At 38.0% G+C, this 26,714-nt stretch overlaps 1 protein-coding gene across 2 annotated transcripts in view; it reads left to right on the top strand.

Annotated features, from left to right (window-relative positions):
- The first annotated feature begins 13,899 nt into the window (after positions 1-13,899).
- LOC108671965 (protein crumbs) overlaps positions 13,900-26,714 on the top strand; it is a 48,479-nt gene continuing 35,664 nt past the window's right edge. For both annotated transcript variants that reach the window (XM_047885093.1, XM_047885094.1), the window contains exon 1: positions 13,900-14,124. In XM_047885093.1, coding sequence (XP_047741049.1) covers positions 14,100-14,124 — 25 coding nt within the window. In that variant the 5' untranslated portion in view covers positions 13,900-14,099. The remainder of the gene's footprint in view (positions 14,125-26,714) is intronic.

Raw genomic sequence — 26,714 nt, forward strand, 5'->3', positions numbered from 1 at the left:
TCTCTACTCACAACAAGCCATTCTTAAGCTTGACATCTCCACTCAGTGCACTCACAAACGAGCCATTCTCATGCTTGCCATCTCCACTCGTGCAAGAGGTTCTGTTACACCTGTACTCCTCCCTATTTGTACGAGGTACGAATTATTTATACGAATTACTTTGTGGGAATATGTAGTGAAGAATTCCATTTTCAATGCTAATTGCATTGTAGTTCAGTTAAGTTACGTGTAAGGGCCCGACATATGCCTGTGCTTATCTCTGATATTTAATCAAAAAGTCAAGTCATTCTTCAACAGAATAATAATTTGAATTGGCATTAGTTGTCATGCATTAATGTTATTAATTGTGTCACTTTTTTCAATAAATATGTACCGTAAAATGGGGTTACTTTGACCGGCGGTGTAACTTTGACCACTTTTCGTTTTTTTAACAAAAACCCCCAAAACTCAAAAACGATTTGACATAGAAAAATTTTGTCAATGGCCATCAAAGGCCTAATACTGAGGCTACGTAACACAATAGAAAGATTTAAAAAGTTTGCATATCTAATAGGTTAAAAAATTAAAAATGTGACCCACAAAAAAGAGCTATTATTTAAAGCCTGTCGGAGTACCCCCTCCAATTTTTTCATTTCTTGGTAAAATAACTCCAGGTTTTGATGCATTGTAGTAGAACTCTTCTAGTTACATATGCAAAAGACAAATTTTAGGAAAATGTCATAGTTTGCAAATGGGGTGTGCCACCCCCCAATGGGGTAACTTTGACCACCTAATGGCAGCCATGACAGGGTAACATTGACAGGCTTAGAATTTAAGTTAAAATTACCATAGGTACCTATATAACATATTTTATGTTTGATACACCTATTAATGTTTTTTTCTTTGTTTCAGACTCTACAGAGTCTTATATATGGTAATTTTAACTTAATTTCCAAACCGGTCAATGTTACCCCGTCACGGCTGCCATTAGATGGTCACATTTTGCCCATTTGGGGGCGGCGCCCCCATTTGCAAACTATGACACTTTCCTAAAATTTGTCTTTAGCATATGTAACTAGAAGAGTTCTACTACAATGCACCACAACCTGGAGTTATTTAGAGTTATTTTACCAAAAATAAAATTGATTTTTCTACCCGGTCAAAGAAACCCCAAGAGCTGGGGTAACATAGACCATCACTTTTTACAACACTTCTCTTTAACTTCACTTCTTGTCTGTCTGTCTGTCTGTCTGTCTGACCGGTTTTTACACATAAATAAGTACTAGCGTCAATTACCGGACTCGATTTTTGTCCGGTTTTGTACCCGATGTCCGGTAATGTTACGAATTGTAATTAATTTTGTCCGGTAATTGTACGAACCATGTTAATATATATATATATATATATATATAATCAAAATGATTATGTAAGGAGTAACATTTGGATCTAATAAGAACATGGATTGTAATGTGTTTAATCTAAATTTGTACAATTAGTTGATCATTAAGATACATTTTTACTTACTCTATAGAAATTTCTAATCAAATAATTTTGTTTATTGCAATTTTGTTCATTAGAAAACAAACTAAATACTATTTTCTCAGGTTTTATGACACCACCACTTTGCTTAACACAATCCATGTCCAAACAAACGTGCAAAGACAAGTGTGGAAAACATCTCCCTTTACTGCTTTGGGGCCATGACTAAAGCTTTACCGCCATTTCCGGACATGCAAGATAACCACCAGATGAATTACCTCCTACCTATTTAATTGTTAACAAAAGTGTACTTGTGCACTATCAGGCCAAAAGATTCCAAATGACCAAAAGTATTTAAAATTTGTCATGTTTGAGCCACAAGATTTCAGAAACAAGTAGGAAAATTTCAATCTGGTGGCCCCTAGTGACAAAGCAGAGTTTTTTAGACTCTTCCTCAAGTTCACTTTTGAGTCCTATAAGTAAACCAGTAAAGTAGGCTATCATGGATATTGTCAGTCTTCGGCCAACTATTTAGAAAAAGTAAGGTTTCCGGTATGTTAGATGGATCAGGATGCAGTAAAGCTTGTCCGGAAATTGGTTGCGATGAGTTCCTGCCAAAAAAATGTAAAAAAAGTGTAGTTGCGGTCTCATTAGAGCGGTCAGACTGCATCATCACATGTTCAGTTGACACTTGCTGTACAATCGGGTTGTTTTTAGGGTAAAATTAGTTATTTGGGGTAACACGTGCATGGCTGCATGCAACCTTGTAAATAAGTTATTGGCTTGTAAATAGTTTTTCATTACTCAGCGTAAATGGCTTTTCATTAAAAATTACCCGGCAACGCATTTTGAAAATGGTCGGCAACGCTTTGGGCTTAAAAACCCATATATTGGATTATTGGCGACACTGCTTCCAAGTTCCACCTTCTGCACCCTGGACCGGTGCAAAGACAAAGTTAAATGTTTGCAATTGCACGTTTGTCACAACTCACAATGACAAGGTTAACATTAAAAACGTAATTCTTAGCATGGATTTTTTATGTTCTGATTTATGTTATTTTAAATTGGTAATTCTAACAAAAAGTATCATATCCAAATGTAACTATATTTCAAGAACTCAGTCTTGACTGAACCACCTCTGCCTCCTGCCTGTGCCCTGTACCTACATCATTATTCATTAGGTACCTTAAATTTTCTGTCAGGTGCCACTGTGTCTTGACTCTTGAGTAGATAAGGAAATTTTAAAAAATTATTCTAGGGTAAACGCGGTATATTCCGTCACATTAAGGATGCATCGAGAAATGAAAAACTATAAAAAAATAACCGTATGCGTTACTCAAGTTCTGTTTGCTTTAGGTGACTCTCAAAACACCGTAGTACGCGTCGGCTATAACTATAAGTAGACCAGGAAAGTATCTTGGATACCAGCATTTTCATACATAAGAAACTAATTAAAATATTGAGTAGATAACATACCGTAAAATGGGGTAACTTTGACCACTTTTTTTTTCAAGACAATGCCATTTTTTTACTAGATAAGGTAAACTTAAATTGAAACATGCAAAATACAGGTCTATACTCTACTCTAGCTTTACTCACCATAAATTGCTGGCTCCTGCCTCTCATAGTTTTGATGTAATTTCAAAATAATATACGTTTAAAAATTACGTTTTAAAGACAACACTTCTAAAGAACCCAGTGTCTCCAATGTTAAAGATAAACAATGAATTTCTCATTTTATTTTTGAATATTAAAAAATTAATTTTTAAAATCATTTATTTTGTCATTTGATTCATGCATTGTCTCCAACTTCATGCAAGTGTGCAAAATTTCAGATCGATAGGATAAGTAGAAGTGTGTTAAATTTCGATTATTAGATTTGTAGCAGACAGACAGACAGACAAACAAGAAGTGAAGTTAAAGAGAAGTGTTGTAAAAAATGATGGTCTTTGTTACCCCAGCTCTTGGGGTTTCTTTGACTGGGTGGTGAAATCAATTTTATTTTTTGGTAAAATAACTCCAAATTGTGGTGCATTGTAGTGGAACTCTTCTAGTTACATATGCAAACGACAGATTTTAGGAAAGTGTCATAGTTTGCAAATGGGGGGCGCTGCCTCCTAATGGGCAAAATGTGACCACCTAATGGCAGCCGTGATGGGGTAACATTGACCGGTTTGGAAATTAAGTTAAAATTACCATATATAAGACTCTGTAGAGTCTGGAACATAGAGAAAAAACATTTATAGGTGTATCAAACATAAAATATGTTATATAGGTACCTATGGTAATTTTAACTTAATTTCCAAGCCGGTCAATGTTACCCCGTCATGGCTGCCATTAGGTGGTCAAAGTTACCCCATTGGGGGGCGGCGCCCCCAATAGCATAATTACGCTCTGTAATTATGCCATATTGACCTAATTTGTATAGTCCATTTACGCGCATTGTTATTAGGTATTGATTGTGTCGATTTTGCCGGCCGGGAGGATCGTACTGTTGACATACAGGTTCATACCCTACTTGCCACAACCAGTCCAGTCATTCATTAGAATGCACCGATCGCACATCTAAAGCCATGTTGCCTTCTTTAGTTCTGTAATTCATGTCCGATTGAATTGTGATCTATGAATGAATATTCATTACTGTGCGGACTCTTAAAACCTGAGTCCTGAGTTGACGCGGTAGCAATCTAGTTAACTCGTATCCAACCACAACAGAGTGCGGATACACGTTTGTGTGTACGGTCAGTGTGATTACGTAATTTGCATTGCCGCGCGTCCATATTTAAACTATATTAGCTTTCTAAAAGTACGGCGCTGTCGGCACACGGCGCATTTTTTTTACCGGCATAGTACGGCGCACTGCGCAGGTCGTTAAAATGACAATATAAATTCCCGCGCACCTGGCACATCTTCCTGACCATGGCTTGCCGCAACCAGTCCAGTCATTCATTAGAAGGCACCGATGGCACATCTAAAGCCATGTTGCCTTCTTTAGTTCTGTAATTCATGTCCGATTGAATTGTGATCTATGAATGAATATTCATTACTGTGCTGACTCTTAGAACCTGAGTCCTGACTCCTGAGTTGATGCCATGACGCGTTAGCAATCTAGTTAACTCGTATTCAACCACAACACAATGCAGATACACGTTTGTCAGTTTGTGTGTATGGTCAGTGTGATTACGTAATTTGCATTGCCGCGCGTCCATATTTAAACTATTTTAGCTTTCTAAAAGTACGGCGCTGTCGGCGCACGGCGCATTTTTTACCGGCATAGTACGGCGCACCGCGCAGGTTGTTAAAATGACAATAGAAATTCCCACGCACCTGGCACATCTTCCTGACCATGGTCAAAAATGAACTTGAGGAGTTGAGGGAGACTCTAAAAAACTCTCTGCTTTGCCACTATGGGTGACGGAATTACCCACAATGACGGAATATACCGCGTTAACCCTAACAAATATTTGGTTTGCCACTATGACTAGGCATAGTGGCAAAGCAGAGAGTTCTTTAGAATCTCCCTCAAGTTCATTTTTGAGTCCTATAAGTAGACCAGTAAAGTATCCTGGATACCAGCATTATCATACTTAAGAAATTGGTTTAAATGAGAGTTTTTTAGACTCTCCCTCAAGTTCATTTTTGAGTCCTATAAGTAGACCAGTAAAGTATCCTGGATACCAGCATTATCATACTTAAGAAATTGGTTCAAATCTTGAGTAAATGAGGAAATTAAAAATGAACTGATTCTAAAGAAGCTCTGGTTTGCCACTATGTGACTAGGTATGCAATTATGCAGTCAGGGAAGTCTCCCAGTCCTACTCCTCGCGTCCTCGGCTCTCGCGATAATGATATAGCCTAGGTAGAATTCGTAGAAATGTGGAATAAGATTGAAATACCTACTTACTTCAAAATTTGACTCAATCCCATCACATGCAATCCATCTGCAGCATGATCTGCTCCATTACATTACCGTAAACTGGGGTAACTTTGACCACTTTTTTTTTTCAAAATGATGCCATTTTTTTACTAGATAAGTTAAACTTAAATTGAAACATGCAAAATACAGGTCTATACTCTAGACTCCAAATAACTCCATGCATTGTAGTAGAACTCTTCTAGTTACATATGCAAAAGAAAAATTTTAGGAAAGTGTCATAGTTTGCAAATAGGGGGCGCCACCCCCAAATGGGCAAAATGTGACCATCTAATGGCAGCCGTGACGGGGTAACATTGACCGGTTTGGAAATTAAGTTAAAATTACCATATATAAGACTCTGTAGAGTCTGAAACATGAAGAAAAAAACATTAATAGGTGTATCAAACATAAAATATGTTATATAGTTACCTATGGTAATTTTAACTTAATTTCCAAGCCGGTCAATGTTACCCCGTCACGGCTGACATTAGGTGGTCAAAGTTACCCCATTGGGGGGCGGCGCCCCCCATTTGCAAACTATGAAACTTTTCTAAAATTTGTCTTTTGCATATGTAACTAGAAGAGTTCTACTACAATGCATCAAAACCTGGAGTTATTTTACCAAAAAATAAAAAAATTGTAGGGGGTACTCCGACAGGCTTTAATTAATAGCTCTTTTTTGTGGGTCACATTTTTAATTTTTTAACCTATTAGATATGCAAACTTTTTAAATCTTTCTATTGTGTTATGTAGCCTCAGTATTAGGCCTTTGATGGCCATTGACAAAATTTTTCTATGTCAAATCGGTTTTGAGTTTTGGGGGTTTTTGTTAAAAAAATGAAAAGTGGTCAAAGTTACCCCGCCGGTCAAAGTTACCCCATTTTACGGTAGTCCATACTTGCGGCTTTTTCAACGTCAACGCACACGGCAAACTCATTAGAAGCTTCCATCTCACTAGGCTTGGTAGTTGGCAAGTCATAGTCATCAGGTTTGCTCATGCTTTCATCAATAATTATACTTTAATAGTGACAAAACAGAGATTTTTTAGAATCAGTTCATTTTTAATTTCCTCAAAAACTCAAGATTTAAACCAATTTCTTAAGTATGATAATGCTGGTATCCATGATACTTTACTCAGTTTACTGGTCTACATATAGGACTCAAAAATGAGGGAGAGTCTAAAAAATTCTCTGCTTTGTCACTATGCTTTCATCAGTTTCATGGTCACAACCTGACATTGACAACCTCCGCATCCCATACAATCGCTTCGTTCTCAAGCTCTTAACACGCAACTGACGCAAGAGGCTGCATTCTGCAATCCAATTGACAGTGGTCTCATCAAAAGAAACAGAATTTTCTGAGCATCTATATTATATATAGTATATATTTGTGAGTAGGTGGTAATTATAAAAGCTGTATATTTTTAGCATTTTTGAAAGCACGTAATTTTAGTATTTTCGTCCTTTTTGTGAGAAAATGTACGTTCTAACACCAACAACACCAATTTTAGTTATAATATTAATTACCTTTAATTAACTGTGCAATCAACAATTTCAAGATATTTTCAGGCAAAGCTTTGCTTATACGTTGCCAGTGGCTGGCTTCAACATTAATTTGTGTAAATCCAACTATCATAAAGAAGCAAAACAGATTCAATTTGTACAGATTGCATTCTATCGATTACAACAATTTATTGTTGTAGCTTTTGTACATAATCAATACGGTATATATAGTTAATATTTTTCATATGCTATTAAAACTCCTAAACCAATGTAATCCAACGTGGCTTTCTATTGAAATATCGTAATCAGATAACTAAATATGATATAAAAAAAAACCCATGGTTGAATTAATACATGAAAAAACCCTACAATGATATAACTTGCAAAACGGTCGATAAAATCCGTAAATACTAAAAAAATGCTGGACTTAATAATTATTTCAGCTTTAAAATAAGATTTTTTCAATAATTTGCATAGAAAGGGCAAGAATAGCGTTCGTGATTATTCTCATCAACCCAACTCCCGTCACCAGAGATTAGAAAGAGAAACGCTTCACTATCTTTGACGGACAAGCGTGAGAGTAACCGGCAGATGACGAATAGCCCGGGCCGCAGGTTGCGATAGCGAGCCTAATGGGATAAAAACCAATGATATAAGATGCCGGGAGCTTCTGTCTTCTGGAAACTTCGAGTACTATTCAGATCCCCGCACTCCTCAGTGAATTTCAATGTAAACGAATCATTTGAAATAGTCGTATTCCTTCGCATGCAGGTATTAGCGATTTAAATAATATCTCTATTCGGAATTTTTCTTCAGTTAGCTGTTAAAATTGTAACACGTTAATTTAAAACTACTGCTGCCAGCTTTTCTTTAATTATTTTTATCTATTAACTGTGTATACAGAATTAAGAATAATGACTTTTTTCTCGAATAATTTGCAGATTATTGCAAGAAGTGTAACCAATGCACCATAAAAAATTTTTCTTTAATTCTTTTCCAATCCACAATTTATTTTAAGGATGGTTTGACTGTGCGATAGTTTGCGTGTCATCGAAGTGTAAAAAAAGATTCTTATCCAAACGCAAATAATTTTAAACCTTTCTTGTTTTGATCAAGAGAAGTCATAGGAGTTAATAAGAGTACGCTAGGTTCGCAATTTCAATGTCAAACTGAATTTTTCAATTGCAACATTTAAAGCGTAATTTAACGAAATATTCACGAATACTAATCTATATCCACTCCTATTCAGATTATTGGGCCCCAAGCTGTGCCGGTCTAGCTGCGGGCCGGTCTAAATGGCATCAATTTCACAGCTGCATGCCGATTAGGAAGACATGCATTCCATCATTTTTTTAATGAATTTGTGACGCTAAGAAAACATGAGTATCGGCCACAGTTGCACATGGTCTTATCATGGAAATATGAATAAAAAACAGTGCTTGTTTTTTACAGCAACATGCAGCATAACTTTCGTAAAGCGTTCTGAAAAATCTGTGACAAAGTATTATGTGTTGAGAAAAAAGACTTCATTAGAGGCAGGGATGAAGTTTCGGAGCAAATTTTTGAATTTACATGTGTTCTAGTTTTGGTCAGATTTCGACGTTGATTGGACGTTAAATTTGGGTTATTCAGCATTTCAACCTGAAATTAGCATTGATTCAACGTTTAAAAATTAGTAAAATTCAACGTACCAATATCGACGTTATTTCAAAGTTGAAATAAGGTTGTTTTACGTCATTGTATGCAAGTCAATAGTAGGACAAGCTTCTATAGCGATGTCGCAATAAGTTCGGTCAACATGCGCGTGCTTCTTGAGTTAACTTAGATGATGGTATTTTGGTTGCTTCAGTTTTACAGTGAGAGAAGAAGTTTGTTCTGCCTATCCCTTGATCAAAAGATTAAGCTCTAAGAAATACAATAGCTCAGGTTGCAAGTTTTAAAGTTTTAGAAGCATAATATACCCAGATTCGTTTCAAAACATAAATGGCTACAATCAATTATATAGATAGTAATCTCGAGTGAAGTATAAGAAAGCATGTACGTTTTAGATTAAAGATGAGATTACACATCTGAAGCGACGTACGTTAGGACATCAGAGTGGATAAGAAGCAGGGAGTCTCACAGGTGGTGAGCGAGTGAGAACCTCAGCAGCAGCGCCCCTTGACGCTATCACGAAGAGTTGTAATCCCGACGTGTGCCGGCTCAAATAACGACATAAAAATCAAGCCGGTTCATACTTAGAAGATGTTAAAATTCCAAGTTTAATAGCGGCAAAGCTAGTTAAGATAAGTTCAATACCGGCTAAGTATTGAACCGAAATTATTTCTTTGTGTCGTAATTTGAGCCGGCACAAGCCGGGGCTACGACGCACCGTCTACTAGCTTGGCCGGTTAGATTCTTAGAAGTTCGGGGAACATTGGGGGTCCGTGGTATACTGGTGGCGAATCATAGCCCCGGAATGAGCCAGGGTTATGTTACAAATCGAACCGGCTTAGTAATTAGTCGCTCTCAAACACAACTAACTTGACCGGCTAAATCTTTAGAAATAGCAGTACATTTACAGAGCAGTTGGCATTCTGGATCTGGTAAGTTCCAAATCATTTTGGGGTTCTTAACAGTCAAACGACGAAAATGGAGCTGTAAATTGTGCTCTCATCGTGCGTAAAAACTGCATGGAACCAGACCACCTGAAGTAAGCCTAACTTCGAAAATTGAACGAATATTTTCAGCATTGCGTCTATAAAATTCCAACCTACATTATTCCACAGATGGCCGTTCGGACTGCATGCATCACACTCAGTGCTTGGAGCACTAGAAATGATGTATAAGATCTTTTAATTCTTTAGGACTGCATGCATCACCCTCAGTGCTTGGAGCACTAGAAATGATGTATAAGATCTTTTAATTCTTTAGGACTGCATGCATGCATCACACTCAGTGCTTGGAGCACTAGAAATGATGTATGAGATCTTTTAATTCTTTCGGACTGCATGAATCACACTCAGTGCTTGCAAGCTGCAACACCAGAATTGATGTATGAGATCTTTTAATTCTTTCGGACTGCATGCATCACACCGTGTGATTGCAGGACCAGAAACTATGCATGAGGCCTCTAAATACTCAGTGGCTGTATGCATGACATCGAGTGCTGTTAATACCTCCACATTTGACATCCAGTGAACCTACAGAACGACCGTGAGAAGAAGATGTCCGTTAGGCAGCATCTTTACTGTAACATTCCCTCGCCTCTTGTCTGCATCCTGTATACTCGCGGTGTGACCAACTGCCAACAATTCAACGCATACACGAATAATGCAACAACGGTACTAAAAAACGGTATCTCTTAATATATGTGTTAGTCTCGCTCACACGGCATTTTTCCTATCATAGACCAATTCATAAATTTCTCAGTCAATTGTTTGTGACAGAACTGTACAATTCGAAAACAATTCTTATGCTTATTTTATGATTCATTTGTGTTTTTAGTGAGCATCCTTCACGATCTGGATGATTGAAAATCCTGAGCTAATAACGACTTTTGTGTTGATGATTTATTGGTTATGATTGTTATCAGTGTTATCTTAGAAGCTTGGGAAATGCAGCTGGCGCTATTTAAGCAGAATCTCATATGCCGATAAGCTCAGTTTACGAGTGACTTCTTCTTAACAAGTTGTCTAATTCTTACCGGTCTCATTAAAATAGTTATACCCGCCTGTCGCCAGTCACGTTCAAGTTTCTACACCCGCCTGTCGCCTGTCACGTTAAAATTCCAACACCCGCCTGTCGCCAGTCACGTTCAAGTTTCTACACCCGCCTGTCGCCTGTCACGTTAAAATTCCAACACCCGCCTGTCGCCAGTAACGTTCAAGTTTCTACACCCGCCTGTCGCCTGTCACGTTAAAATTCCAACACCCGCCTGTCGCCAGTAACGTTCAAGTTTCTACAACCGCCTGTCGCCAGTAACGTTCAAGTTTCTACACCCGCCTGTCGCCAGTAACGTTTCAAGTTTCTACACCCGCCTGTCGCCATTCACGTTACAGTTCTACAGTCGCCTGCCGCGTGTTGCAACGTCTCAGCCTCTACACCTGGCATTCAGAAGTCTTTTTATAGTCTTGAAATTTTTTGGTAAAATTGTCGCGGTATGGTACCGAAATTATCAAACTTGTAGATAAGTTGTCTCGTCTTTTGTCCATTCGACTCGCGCCAATCGTCCGTGTCGACATTGCACTGAAACTGTCCAGGTTTCCCTAACGATACTCAACTTCATGGATTCAGCATCGGCACTTCAATGCCAAGTTCTGAACATGATTATCTTCTTGTAGTAATGAATATTAGGAAAGTGGATTATAAAAACTTGTGTAAGAACTGATTTAAAAAGTAATCAAAACTCCAACAAACATAAAATTGGTCGAGTATATATACGTTTTTCTTCCTAAAGGAGAATAAGAATTCTCACGGCGGTAAACGATTCTCTTTTATCTACATAAGTTTGAAAAACAGGCCATATTATACATACCACGTAATTTTTAACTGTATTGTGTCAACTAACATTTTTTATTTGAAGAGAGAAAATTAATATATTCAGAGTCTAGACATTTGACCAATCGATTTTTAATTTTATTAACAATATTTTAGGTTGAATAACTTGTCGTATTTTCAATAATTAGGCTGAGCCAAACCTTCGGGCATTGATTTTCTAAAAAATTTACATTGAAATCGAAACTTTTTTTGTTCGTAAAATCTGGAGTTTGCAAACTCGCCCAGTAAAATCAAATCCTTCAAAGGGCTCAGCATTATTGGCATAACATCATTTATTGTTTTTATTTGTATATTTAAATATATTGAAGGTCTTAAGGTCTAAGTAGCCGAGATCTTTAGGTCATTGGAAGCCATGTCCGATTGATAAGCAATATCAGGTAAGTGAGAATAGTGCACGTAGCATGTATTAAGTGCTGTAATCAGAACCTCCCGGTCTTGTACGTGAACATAATACGTTGTGATAATTTTTTGCTTGTCTATTTCTAAAAAATATTAGCCCTATTAATTAATATCAAAATTAATTTATTATTTTGTAATTATACAAGTTATTGATCAGACGGGCTTTGGTCACCTCATGCAAGAACCATCTAAGAGAATTTACTTCGCCATTCATTGAAGCCAAGAGATTGGGCGATCATTTGACTGGATCATCTGAACAAATTGCATTATTGGCAAATTTGTTCGCATGGCTCAGCCGAATGCTCGCTTAACATTCTGCAAGATATTCCCACGTTCAAGTATTTGTAAGAAGAAGTCAATATAATGGAAAATAATATCACATTCTCCTAGCAAAAACTGGACTGAAATGGTGCTCGAACTTGGAACCGAGAGAAGATGAGCTCCAAAACACGAAAGCCATACACTTTCGATACTGTTTTTCGAAACTGTGATGCATCAAGCAGGTCGATCATATGTCTTTGGCCCTGCCAGTGTTCTGTATAATTTGTTTCATTATAGACGTGACGTCAAATATTTGAATAGAGTGATCGCGGAGTGACATGTTCGGCAGCCGAATAAAGGATTAATCATTTAGCTTTGCTTCTTGAGTTCCAGCACACTTACTCTTCCATCAGTGCTTCCATCAAGCCGTCCAGTCCAGCAGAGACGCGGCACAAGCCGTCCAGCAGAGACGCGGCACAAGCCGTCCAGCAGAGACGCGGCACAGTTCTGTCTTATTTTACGAGCAGATGAAAGTATCAAGATTTGCGAGTCAATGAAGTATCTCAAGTATAATGAATGGGTTTATGGATACAAATTTGTTCGTCATACTTGGGATGTTTTTCTTGACTAATGCTGCGAGTCTTCTTAACCTGGAAATTGTTGCGGCTTCTCATTGAGACTCTGAGAAACAAATTGAAGATTCATAGAATTTCCAGACTGGTCGACTTTACTAGGTTGACAAAAAAGTATGTTATATGATTTAAAAAATATACATAAAAAATCACAGAAATCTCAAAATCAAACAGCCAATGGCGGTATTTAAGAATTGTTTGGCTTGAATATATTATCATCTTAGAAGTTATCGAATATCTGTGTACTTTCAGAACTAAGGACTTGCGTAGAGATTACAATCATTGTAGATCTTGCGATCGTCGTGAAACTTACGATGCTTGTTAAAACTACGATCAATATGAATATTCGATCATCGTAAAGCTTACGATAATCATATAAAACATCATAGTTGAACTGATTATACCGTCCGCTGTTTAATAGTTACACTCATAATATTATTTGGTCATTGTACAAATAGTGACGCACTTTCTTACCCTCAGTTCGAGCAGAGAGCGGACGTGTAACAGCGATACGACCTTTTGTTGGGCCATAGTGCGTCGGGATGACCCACGCTTGGCCTATAGTTGCATCGTTATTTGGACAAAGTCCCAGTCATTCCCAGTCAGAAATCTGATTGTAGGAATCACACATGCACCAGTGCTGCCGGTCGGAACTCAACGTAGCGAAGTTCATATTTAAATAGTGCCATTATATTGAACCTCCAAATTGTTATAAATAAGTTAAGGGATTTGTTATGAAACTAATTGCTGAATATTTTTCGCAAGTCCACTTCAATGAGTTTTATGTGTGTATATAAAATCCATCATGGCGTCCATTGAGCTCACGGTGATGGTGAAAACAGCGTGCGGTGGGCACTTGTCAAAGAACGTGATCTGCTGCAGATTATTTATGCTATAAATGTAGATTGTAATCAAATATAAGACTGGTAATTTCATTCGATTTAGGTTACCGGATAGTTAGCAACTACCGGTTACAATAATTTGATACATACCTATTTATTGAACGTTATTTTCACTAACTTATCAATTCTGTCTTATATCAGTAGTTATAGGTATACTGGAAGTTGCGTGATGCAGAGTAGAAGAAAAGAAAATTGTCGACAGTAAAGAGTGATGAGAATGATCCACTTATCCAACTAGAAAGTTTTGGGCGTATAAGAAGTTAAATGGCCGCAGCTTGTAGCAGCAGCCACAGGTAAGACTGTCGTTGCCCGGAGCGTAGTTCGTTGGAAGTCAGTGTCATTCCTGGTGCGGTGCGAGTTGGATGTGTCGATGTGCCTTAGTCAGTGAGCGTAAATGATTATGGTATCCAAACAGTTTTAGGTGTTTTCCTTGCGAATTTAAGTTGTTACTGTGTTTTTATTTTGAACAAATGAGCAATAATTGTGGCGAATGATGCTTAAGGACCACGTAAAGGGTAAGTAGCGAGCTGGAACAGGATGGTTTGCTTGGCCAGGTAAGGAGGTGACGCGACTGCACGCGTCGCTCCGAAGCCTCCCCGGTGCAGGTGCACATAATCCTCTCTGTGTAATAGTTAGGAGTCCTAAATGGAATTCTAAAGATCATGCTTCATTTATCCTAAATAGATTCAGTCAGATAACTTGATCAGTTCCAAAGTATTATCTAATTATGGAAGGGAAATCTGGTATCGGATTTTTGTATCCAATTTATGTGCACTACCTAGTATATTACCTCTTCAGAATTCCACCCGACCCGCATTGCCGGCATTGGGACTAAAATTTTGGGTATCTTGAACAATTTAAGGCTTTGTCAGACGTTTTGGTTTTTAAAAGTCCACAATTACTTGCGTGTGTATATAATAGCATAGCACGTCGTATAAGCCTGGTGGGAAAACCGACGTCCTAATTTATGTATCCTATGCTACAAATGGAAGTAGCTAATGATATGAAGCGGGCGTCACTAGTTAGGAATTTAGGCTTCACTCGTTAGGAACTTGGTCTTCCAAGTTTAGTCTGTTAGTTTCTAAAGAAGTGTTTTTGTACAGTAAGAGCTAATTTTACTGGCATATCTTGATCCTCGTGTGGCGTTATTGACCTCACAACTGAGGTTGACCAATACCTTGCTGCATTAATCGTTCTCAGACTTTATTCTGCTTCGGTTGACAAATTTCGGCTCGGTACTTTGAATACTGAACGATGGCTAGATCGCTTTCGCAACGTGACTTTGAGTAATAATGCGCTATTCCTTCGACCTGTGAATAATTAAACAACCTGCTGGTCGTTCAAGTTATGATTGCAACAACTGCCAAGACAGCGACCGTTATAATAACGTTGCCTTATGTCGCGCGTGTGTAGAATTTTAATGTCATATTTCTCAGGATTCTGGGTATATTGGCTCTGGAAATAAAATGACAAATATTCCAATATTGAGGCGTTTATTTATCCACGAAGATGTATTAAAGGTACGGTAGCTTCAACATTGCTTTAGTTAGCGCTGCATTATTCTCCATCCCTTATTAATGATATATATTCGATTATTTTACTAATAAAATTAATATTCATTATTATTATTAGTTAAATTAACAATTATGTTAATAATTGATTACTATTGCTTATTAACTTAAGTGATGTCGATAGTACTTCACCACTACTATTGATCGGCGAAGACTTGGAAGCTGGACACACCAGTTGGTGACCCACCAGTTGGTGACCCACCAGTTGGTGACCCACCAGTTGGTGACCCACCATTTGGTGACCCACCATGTAATTGGTGACCCACCAGTTGGTGACCCATCTTCCAGTAGCGACAAGACGACGAAGCAGCAGGACGGCATCTAATTATTCAGTTACAGCCTAAACCAAATACAGAAGCGATAAGAGATAACAACGTACTTCCTTATCGTAGTATCAATTCTCTTACTGAAAATTAGATTCAAGACGATTTTGATTTACTTCAATATTAGGACATGATTTATCTCAATTTTGTTTCTGCGTGAGTCGTAAAAATATATTTGTTACGTGCGCAGGGCCCATACAATTAATTGAAAAATTACATACAATTAATTCAAAATTAATACAAAAAAAATTCACTAATGCCGAGAAGTAAAGTTCAAAATCACTGCTGTTTTTATAACCTGGAGTAAGCTAGATTGTAAATAAAATTATTATTATTATTACTATTATTGAAGTGAACGATCAAGTCACTGTATTTTCGCTAAGTATTCACTTAGTGACTTGATTATGATTACAATTAACTGATGATAGAATGATTCGTACGTAAGGGATGAAAAGTTGAAGGCAGCACGAGTTGGAGGCTACAGGTATGCGGGCCCCGTAGCATGCTCCTCTCGTGCACATAACTCGCTGACCTTTGTCAGGGAAGTTGAGCTTCACACTAACAAATGGATAGGCCACATTATCCACGAATTAACACACTTTCTGCACGTAGCACTGATACGTCATTTTGCCGGTTCAAACTGGGTCAGGAATACCTGCACAATGGCAAAAATTGCATCGCTATTTGGACAGAAACTCACTCTTTTCCATGAGTGCAGGCTGACCTCCATGCATGCGGGGTCCTGACATTATATACGCGAGGGCAGCACTGTTGCTTTCCTCGAACGTTGTTGCCCTTGTATTCATAGGTGTTGTTTTGTCGGGTGTTCCTGTATGCCGACTTTCACAATCATGTTCCACAAAATGATGATCCAGAATCGTTTTACCTGCTGGAACTTTGATCTGTTTGTAATTGAGCTTTTCAAACATAATGCATTATTATACAATATTATAGATTATAATAAATTGTAATTATTGTAGATCAGAAAACGGTGTCAGGTTTTGAGTTCTGATGAAGATGTTTCAGATCATCGAGTAAAGACTGTTGATTGTAATTAGCAGGCTGTACAGACTGTTGATTGGCAATTGCCACGCAGTTACGCAAAGGTTCGAGTTATCTGGCTGTGGCTTTGCGTAAGTCTCTGAGAAGTTCTTAGCGTCGCGACGTGGTCTCAAGACTGGTTGGGTGGCTGCGAAATCGTTAACTCATCATATCGTAACTCTCGTCACATCGTCAGCTCTCGTCACATCGTCAACTCTCGTCACATCGTCAACTCTCGTCACATCGTCAACTCTCGTCACATCGTCAACTCTCGTCACATCGTCAACTCTCGTCACATCATAATGATGAGACAATAAGACTTACGCTGTTTGCTCTCCGTGTCGCACTTAACCTTTGCTCGGTTGCATCAGGCAGAGATACTCTGCACAATAGAGTTCAACGCGGCGGGTTTGATAACGATCTCCAGTCAGCGATTGTAGTGCTGATTTCTTAAATGCACCGTTTTCTCACAAATTTTGGAATAAATGAACGCAATTCTAAGAATTTTTCTTGAAACGTGAGCCTGCGCGCGTATCACTGTTGCATATGCTCAAAATATTCAAAGCTTGGTTAATAAGCCGCTAGCTTTTACTAACTACGGTACCATATTTCTTAATGATGAAAAGATATTTTTATTAAATCAATAAAAAAGCTGCATTATGCAAATAAGATCAACACAGAAGATAAAGATGATGTTGAACATACCGTGTATGTAGGACATATACAATAGTCACTTTATACATTTATGGAGTTTATTTCGTATCATAATAATCAGAGTCTGAGAAAAAAATGAAAAAGAATTACATAAATCATATTGTGGACTTTCATATGATGAATTTTTTTCCACATTGTGAAAAGTCGTAGATGAAGTCGTAGATGACTATAGAGCAAGGAAGAAAACTTAGTTACTTGCAAGTTGCAACCCAATTCAAGCTCTGCGGTATTTATAAACAAAATAAAAGCTTTTAGACACAAATTTCTGCTCAGAAAACAGGCTTTGTGCCGGTGATGCAAGTCTGTCTGAACCAACACCTGAGTACGGTGGAGATAAGATAGAGGAACAAATGTTCATATCTTGTGAGATGGGAATACCAGAATCAATTCAGGCTTAAATACCTGGGAATGAACGTTGTTTACATGTGTGCTTGATAAGATGAATATTGAACTTTGTTTACATATGTTTCTGATGAGACAAATGTTGAACGTTGTTTACATGTGTTCCTGATGAGACAAATGTTGAACGTTGTTTACATGTGTTCCTGATGAGACAAATGTTGAACGTTGTTTACATGTGTTCCTGATGAGATAAATGTTGAACGTTGTTTACATGTGTTCCTGATGAGATAAATGTTGAACGTTGTTTACATGTGTTCCTGATGAGATAAATGTTGAACGTTTTTACATGTGTTCCTGATGAGACAAATGTTTAACGTTTTTACATGTGTTCCTGATGAGACAAAATTACTCTCCAAGGTTTCGCGGTATTAATAATTTATTCCCCAATTGACTGTTGATTTATTAGTTAATTTTTTTGGTTCTTGCCCAGCAAGTTAAATGAATTACTTAAGTCTATATTAATTATTTTTATTCATTTCCGCATTACAGCTCGCTTGCTTCTTAGCGGAAAGCAATGCAAGGTTAATTTTATTAACATTCTTTATTACACATCAAGACTCGTTCTCGACGTGCAGTTGGAAGAACTGTGAACTCGCAGTGACGTATTTTAGCTATATTTCATAATAATGCTGTTCAATATTTCGGGCTTGATCTTTCGGTGGTGTAAGCTGTTTCGTATGTATTTTAAATTTTAGGTTCCGAGGTTGATACAGACATTGTTGCGCTGCCATAAAATTCTAGTTCGTTCGTTGGGTGTTGCTGCTTATGATGTTTCACTATTTAGTTTCAGACATTTATAACCAAATTAAAGAAGTGTTTCAATGCATACGTGAAAGTATGTATTGTGACTTGATGCCAGACATCTTATTCAGTATTTTTCTTGACGCTTAATATTCATTTGGTCAGTGAAAGCAATAAACTCTTGAAAAATTAATGCAAACTCTTGCACCGGCCCAATATTCAGGAGCCTTAGTGGAGTACAGACAGAATTCAAATTTTGAGGTAAAAATGTCCACAGTTAAATTAAGCTTCTTATTCAAAGTAAATACTTTCCACGTCTCCAGACAATTATTTTATTGGAGTGAGTGTGAGAGACATTACTTCCTCTGTCTGAAAGCTTACGCGAAACAAGGGGAGTTTTTTTTATTTTTCTGGCAGAAAAATAGACGCGGTAATTAGAAAGGGCCAAACGTTTTACACGGAAAGATTTGTCGTGAATGCAGCCATGCTTGGACGGTGCTGGACTCGCTTACAGGTCGAAAAGAAGATTGCTTACGAGATCTTTCGTTCTTTTATGGGATCGTCGCCGCTCTATGAAAGGTTGATCAATACTGGAAACGAAAGCAATGTAGTTTTATGGAGCTTTTTACATGGTGTTTTTATTTTCGCCACTCTGCGTCATCGTGTGTTTTGTCGCCGACCTTTCAATTTCTCACTGATCTGCAGTAGCAAATCTTCGAGAAGAAGCAACACCACAAGAACTATTGTTACGTGCGACGTGTCGTGTGCTACAGATTTAATCTATGGGAACTATTTTATCGCAGAATTTTTTTTCGGAAATCTCATTCGATTGGCAGTGCGTTGCCAGTGACGGGAGCCAAGTATAGTTGGCTATATTATTTTCTCGTGCCGGTTAATTAATTGAATATTCGGTGCTAATTTAAAATTAATTACCGTATTAAGTGATATATCATCAAGTTCTTGTCTTCCATTATTTAAATGAACAACTAGACTTGATTTATTAATTAAAGTTCCTGTGTAATCCAGTTTAAAATTTAACTTCATAGAAGTTGTAAGCTAGTAGATAAAGCTTGGCTTGCTGCCAAGGGCCATTACTAAAAATCAGCATTATATGCTTACATGTAAAATGTTCACGTCATGCGAAGGCGCAAATAGATGCGGATATGCGGGGGTCGAACCGACAAATTATTATTCGGAAACGATAGCCGACCGCGTGTCAGTTAACGGATTTGGCAAGTCAACCTGCAGATTGCGGAGCTTGCTATTTAAATGCAGGAACAAGACTGCGAAGACGTTAATGCAAGGCAACCTCATTAGCATGCAGCACCTCACTCCCACTACTAACATGCTCCAAGATCATCGCGTTCGTCCTCAAGAAGGACCAACCCTGCAAGTCCACCCGCTCTTGCGACAGTCCGGCGAATATTAATTCTGTAAAAGACTTGCACGTCCACTTACTACAACCTCTTGGCTTTGACACATTTATTTGCTAGAAGTTGAGCCACATCCGTTATTCGAGATTTTCATCTTGCATCAGATTCCTTGTGCCACAATCATTAACTTATTTAAATATTGAATGTAGTTTATATTTAGCTGTATTATTTGCAGTTGCCGCTTTTCACTCAAACACGATACAGTTCAAAGTACGTACATAATTCATTTATATGTATCACCGATTAACGTGTAAATGCATTCTCATGTTGACCTCGCGCATGTTACACATGATAGACACCTATGTTGAAATAAACATTTTTTAAATAAAAAAAAACGTGTCTAATACCTCTATGTTTAACACGTTTGTCATCCTGACATTTCGCAGGATATATCGTAACACTTCAGAAAGAACAACGTGTTAGATTACCTCTGAAACGTATGCAAGTTTCTTATATGTTGAAATCACGGTTGTTCAGCCGTTAACACTTAAAACAGAACAAAGTATAACGCGCGATAGCCACATTGTTAATGTACAACACACCCTATCGCGCGCAGGATATGGTTACAGCTACATATGGCGCGTTAGAGTCACCCCTCTTCCCGGTATGTGTGTTAAACGCTTGTTATCAGGCGACGCAGATGTAGTATAGCTTCATATACAATCGCCCTCACCTAGGCTATATTCTTACTTCTCACTGTTGCGTGAAACGTCTTCAAGTGTTTGTTGCTGATAGCGTCCGATAAGCCTATACTTAAATCATTAAACAGTTTCACCCAATTAGCTTTATTGCAATCCTTGGGGGTGACAGAGTCTGTGGCCGACAGAGAAGTGTATTTCCAGGTGACACGGTTTGTAGTTTGTCCAATTAGTTTAATTTTAGATCATCGGACCTGAATTAAGAAATGTCATTCTTCGTGTTTTAAAACGAAAATGTTTGTATTCATTTTGTTAGTTCAATCATGTGGTTTTTATACCGATCATTTTTGTGACCAGTTTTCACATGAAATAGAAAATTTGGAAAATTTGATCACAATTAATTATTGTTTATGATAATCAAGTAGTTTATCGAAGCAACCTTGAGGAGTAGCAGAAACTTTAATAGAACCACAAAGTAGGTTAACTAACGTATATTAATTTTCCAATTTATTTCATTCAGATCCATTCATTGTTGTGTATTCTCGTTGAAGAGCGCACTACATGAGTTAATCCATATCCAAAATTATATAGAAACATGCCGTGCAATGTCCTTATATTTTATAAATAATTTTTACGTCCTGCAATGCTTGATTTTCCCAAGTAATTAAAGTAACAGACTTAGCTCGTTACAATCACCCCTAGGATGACGTCACGACCGTGACGGCTCACTCGATACGCCCGCTGTGCCCGTAAGGATAACTATAATAACTCCTCGACGTTCGCCACAGTTTCATGCCTACACTCAGATAATTGAGCGAGACTTTGTCCAAATAACGATGCCCTTTTTGCGCTTGTGTGGTTCAATCCTGACCCAGTTTGCCCGGCAAAAGAGCGGCTAAGTGCTTCGTCCGCTCTTTTTGACAATACATTTTTTTGACAATATGACCCACACAGTTCTTTGAGGGTACGTCGGCAGGTGGAGGCATTGATCAAGGAAACATCGTAGCCGGCAACATAATTGCTCGCTGACATTTTGGGTTCTAACCCGTCCACGGCGACCGGTGCGCGGTGTGTGAGTTAGTGGGTAAAAAAAGTATCTATCCGACACAAAGAAACAACTTTATTTAATTAAAGCTTATGCAACTAAATAAGATGAACAAACACTATTCTGACGTAAATTTACTTGGGAAATACAAATATCACATCAAAACAACAATATCAATAAATGTTGACTTGATAATTACAATTTTGTAAAATTTAAGGTTCAAAATAATTTTTGTAATAATAATACGTAATGTATGCTGTAAAGAGGGATTATACCAGGTAAGTAGGCGTGCCTAGAAGATAGTTGAGTTGAGAAGGTTTATACCCGGCGATTTTGGTGTGTTCTGAGAAGGGTTCACACTAGAGATTTTGTTTGCTGTTTCGAGGGGGATGGGGGGGGGTAAGTAATTGATATCAAGATTTGTAGTGTGGAATTTTTTGCATTGTATAAGAAAAAATGTATAAGGGATAATCAGTTCTGGACTATACGTATGGGCGAAAAAATTGGTGTGCCTAGGTTTTCGCCGATTTTTACGAGCTCCCACAAAATGAGTGAAGTGCCGTTCGCAATAAGATGCTAATTAATTTCTCGTGGGTCAATGAAGCGTGTAAGGTCAACGATGGAAAAGTAAGCACTTTATCACATGGATTGTCATGATGCGGTGGTGATGAGCTCATCAAAAATTCGCTTACATTGAATATTAATATTCCTTATGTGAAACCAACTTGTGTATTTTACAAATATGATGCATAAAAAGTATAAATTTCGTTAATTTTCCTACTTTCGTACGAAAGTATGAGGCATAAAACAGATTTCTCTGACCCTGCTCGCGGTGAGGTTAAAACCTGCGTGCAGTGTAGGAAGGAGTGCGTACACTGCAGGAAGGAGTGCGTACACTGCAGGAAGGAGTGCGTACACTGCAGGAAGGAGTGCGTACACTGCAGGAAGGAGTGCACGCATAGGATGATTGCTGCGGCTGTGACGTGCAGTGTACGGTCGCCTGCCAACTGTTACGTGCACCATCACGTACGTGACTGCGTGGCCCGTAAAGCTGTAATGATTTCATTTTGAAGTATAGCATTGCAGTATTTATAAGACTGAACCGAAATGTCCTGTCGGGCACTGGGCTCAAATTTAGGTTAGTATTTTTTATCCTTTCTTGATCCCTTCGCTTGATCCCTTTTTCAATTCTACATTTTTTGGCAGACGTTACGGCAATAAAATGTTCGTTCTTTAGTCTGAACAGATTCAAAGAACAAGGTCGTGTTCGTATATCCTATAGTCCGCTCCCACCGGACTCCTTGTGGAACGTTTTTTTAAAGTGAAACTCGCTGCTCTAGAAAAAAGTAAACAATCTTACTTAGATTACGTGCTTTTTTTCATCATTAAGTGATGCGTGCTCAACTACTGGACATCACACGCTCGCACTCCTACTGTTTAGTGTGAATGCAGTTGATGAGAATGATATATAAGCATGCAGTTAAAGTGCGAGATAAAATATGTACTGAAGTGTTAATTGTTTACGCAGGCACTTGTTTTCCGTTTAGGCGATTTTTAGTTATACTAATCAGTTTTTTCTTAATTGAGGTTAATCTTAGTGTGAGTTGATTTGTAACGTTCCATGTAAAATCTGATGGACTTCACCAGTCTTACAGAATACTTCTGAAAAAACGCGGCAAAACATTTTGCCGCATTTTGAAAACAAAATACGGAAACGGATCTTCTCTTTCCCTTAGTCTTTCATTTTTTCAGATTTAAATTTTCCTTGCATATTTTTACGGCTTTCTTGTTTTCGGATTCGAATTTTACTTGCATAGTTTTCCCCTGTAGTTGTATCATGAATTAATTGTAATGCTCTTAGATGAGGCTGAGGTCGTGAGCGGAGAACCATGCATTATTTCACCAGGCTGCTCGACGACAGCAGCGTCTTATACTGCGTCCTTAACACTTCTTCTATCTCTATAATTACTGAGGGAAAATGAGACAATTTTAAAGCTTCCTATGCGCGATAACACTCGCTGTATGCTGAGGGTTCTAACATACCGTGTTTTAATTGGAATAACAGTGAGCACTAGTGTGCTGCTGTAAACAAATGACTGTTGTGTTCTAAATTCATGCTTGAATAAATATACCTCTATATAGGAAATATTTCCCATTGGTGCATTGTAGCTTCCCTATTTAATGAAAAAATAGTTGGAATTATCGAAGGGAATATTTTATTAATACGAAATAACTCCTTGTTATTGTATAATGGCTAATTCAATTCGTCCTTGTTATACCAGCCGCCAAATGGCGGCACTTTTGTAAGGTTATTTTTTATCGTGTTCTCTTAGTCCATCAGCTGATGCATGTTCATGCTGCCTGGCCGCTTGTGCATGCGTACAAATCGTAGGCGGGCATTCGCTAAGATCTGGCTCTATTTTGTAAGTTGCTCTCCACAACCTAGTATTTTATTAGCTGCTCTCCACAACTTAGTATTTTTTAAACTGTTCTCTACCACTTAGTATTTTATAAGCTGCTCTCCACAATCTAGTATTTTATAAGCTGCTCTCACAACTTAGTATTTTATAAACTGTTCTCCACAATTTTTTGCTGCGGCTGTCTCCGTGAGAGTCGCGCTCTCCGCTACGTCCCTTTGTAATGAAGCGAGACGGACCGCCCGAGCACAACTTTCGAGGTGACTGCTTTTCACACGGCAACGGTCTCCGAATAACGTCCATTTGTGCTCGGTCCCTTTGTCCATTTTCGTTCTTCACATTTGTTTGCTCTTTGTTTAGGATACATGTAGCTTTCTTTCCCTTGTAGTTACCGTTTCTTCGTATGTTTCGTCGCTAGTCATTCTCACGTAACTTTTAGCCGGATTTCAAAACTTGTGTGTATCTTGAATATTTATTTTGTTGACGAATCGGAGAAATGAACATGTTACTGAAGTATTTTGATGAACGTGCAAGCGGAGTGATTTTTACACCTTAAACAACATTGTGATATGCAACAATTCCTTCCGCATTTCATATTCTTGCATTTGGTGACAACAAATTTGGGGGTAACGAAGCACTTTTTAGTAGCAAGATAACCTTGAGGAATCAAATCTTTTGAGGCGTGGTTGAGGAATCAAATCTTTTGAAGTAAAAGATTTAGGACTTTTTGCCTCCGACTCTATACGTATAATTGGATACTTCAAATATTGTGTATTTTCCGCATGATTCAGATAAATTTCATGTCAATGATTTCCGTTTCTCCTGGTAAATTCCATCTGATGATTATGCACAAACATACTCGTGTCTTCCCTATCCTATCCATATACGCGTAGGCGGTGTTCGAAGACTCGTGTGCTTGAGTATATGCTTGATATAGACGCGCTCGATCAAACTTCTTGCAAACTCATATTCATTGCACTCAAACTCCGAATGCCTTTTACAAGGGCAAGTGTGTGACGTTCAATCTATTGTTAGTCATCAAATAAGTACCTGTAGAGATGCCGTAACTGTTGGCTGCTCTTCTTTCTTCATCATATTGCATTCTATTATTTCGTAGGTTCTCCACGCTGGACGTTGGCATTTCTGCGCCGGCGATTGTTCCGCAAAAATTGCATGGCGAACTCTGCGTAACGGAGGAACCGCGGATCGCCGCCTCCGCTGCTGCTACGTTAAATCCGCGTCATGATTCTTCAGCTGACCGCATTTTGGCAAAAAAATAAAACAAATTAACGGAAGACGTTTTGACCTGCTAGCATTTGAAGGGAAAAATGCTTAGTGATGATATACGTGCGTGTAGCTTTTTTCATTGTTTTGTAAAACAATGTATTGTTAATGAATCTGAATAAACTGCTTGTGCGCTCTTTATTTATAAACACATATGTTTCTAGATTTTATTACGATCGGTTCCTGTACATGAAATTTTGCTCTGAAATGAATCAGCTTAGAGGACTATTTATTTGTGTAATTTCTGATGTTGTACAGGATGATCACGTTCCTTCTTTCTCTCGCTATAATTACGCTTTAAACGCTCGACTTTCGTTGAAAGTCGGCGCTACGGCTTATCACTAGCCATTTGAGTGGCACACTTCATGGCGATGGAAAAAATAGGATGCGACGCCGATTTAATTTCACTGCAGCAGGATAAGCCAATATATGGTTAACAATCAAACCATTCTCATTAAACTGTTGCCTCTGACAGTTCCGTCGTTGGCTGTTTTTTTTCTCTTAAAAAGCGTAAATGTGAAGTGTAGATAGCTTGTATATACGATATCTTAGCTCTATGTCTCCAAATATTTAAGACTTTTACTCCAGTAATGACTCCTAACCTAGTCTCTGCAATCACTAATGATTCCAGAATCTCCGTTTGTGGTTTGAAAGTTTTGTTATATATAAGTAATATATATATATATATACCGTAAAATGGGGTAACTTTGACCACTTTTTTTTCAAAATGATACAATTTTTTTACTAGATAAGTTAAACTTAAATTGAAACGTGCAACACACTGGTCTATACTCTAGCTTTACTCACCAAAAATTGCTGGCTCCTGCCTCTCATAGTTTTGATGTAATTTCAAAAAAAGTGATGGTCTTTGTTACCCCAGCTCTTGGGGTTTCTTTGACCGGGTGGCAAAATCAATTTTATTTTTTGGTAAAATGACTCCAAATAACTCCAGGTTGTGGTGCATTGTAATAGAACTCTTCTAGTTACATATGCAAAAGATAAATTTTAGGAAAGTGTCATAGCTTGCAAATGGGGGGCGCCGCCCCCCAATGGGCGAAATGTGACCACCTAATGGCAGCCGTGACGGGGTAACATTGACCGGTTTGGAAATTAAGTTAAAATTACCATATATAAGACTCTGTACAGTCTGAAACATAAAGAAAAAAACATTAATAGGTCTATCAAACATAAAATATGGTATATTGGTACCTATGGTAATTTTAACTTAATTCCCAAGCCGGTCAATGTTACCCCGTCACGGCTGCCATTAGGTGGTCAAAGTTCCCCATTGGGGGGCGGCGCCCCCCATTTGCAAACTATGACACTTTCCTAAAATTTGTCTTTTGCATATGTAACTAGAAGAGTTCTACTACAATGCATCAAAACCTGGAGTTATTTTACCAAAAAATAAAAAAATTGGAGGGGGGTACTCCGACAGGCTTTGAATAATAGCTCTTTTTCGTTGGTCATATTATTAATTTTTAACCTATTAGATA

The sequence above is a fragment of the Hyalella azteca genome, unplaced genomic scaffold (genome assembly GCF_000764305.2).
Source record: "Hyalella azteca isolate HAZT.00-mixed unplaced genomic scaffold, Hazt_2.0.2 contig16900, whole genome shotgun sequence".
In the NCBI taxonomy this organism is placed as follows: Eukaryota; Metazoa; Arthropoda; class Malacostraca; order Amphipoda; family Hyalellidae; genus Hyalella; species Hyalella azteca.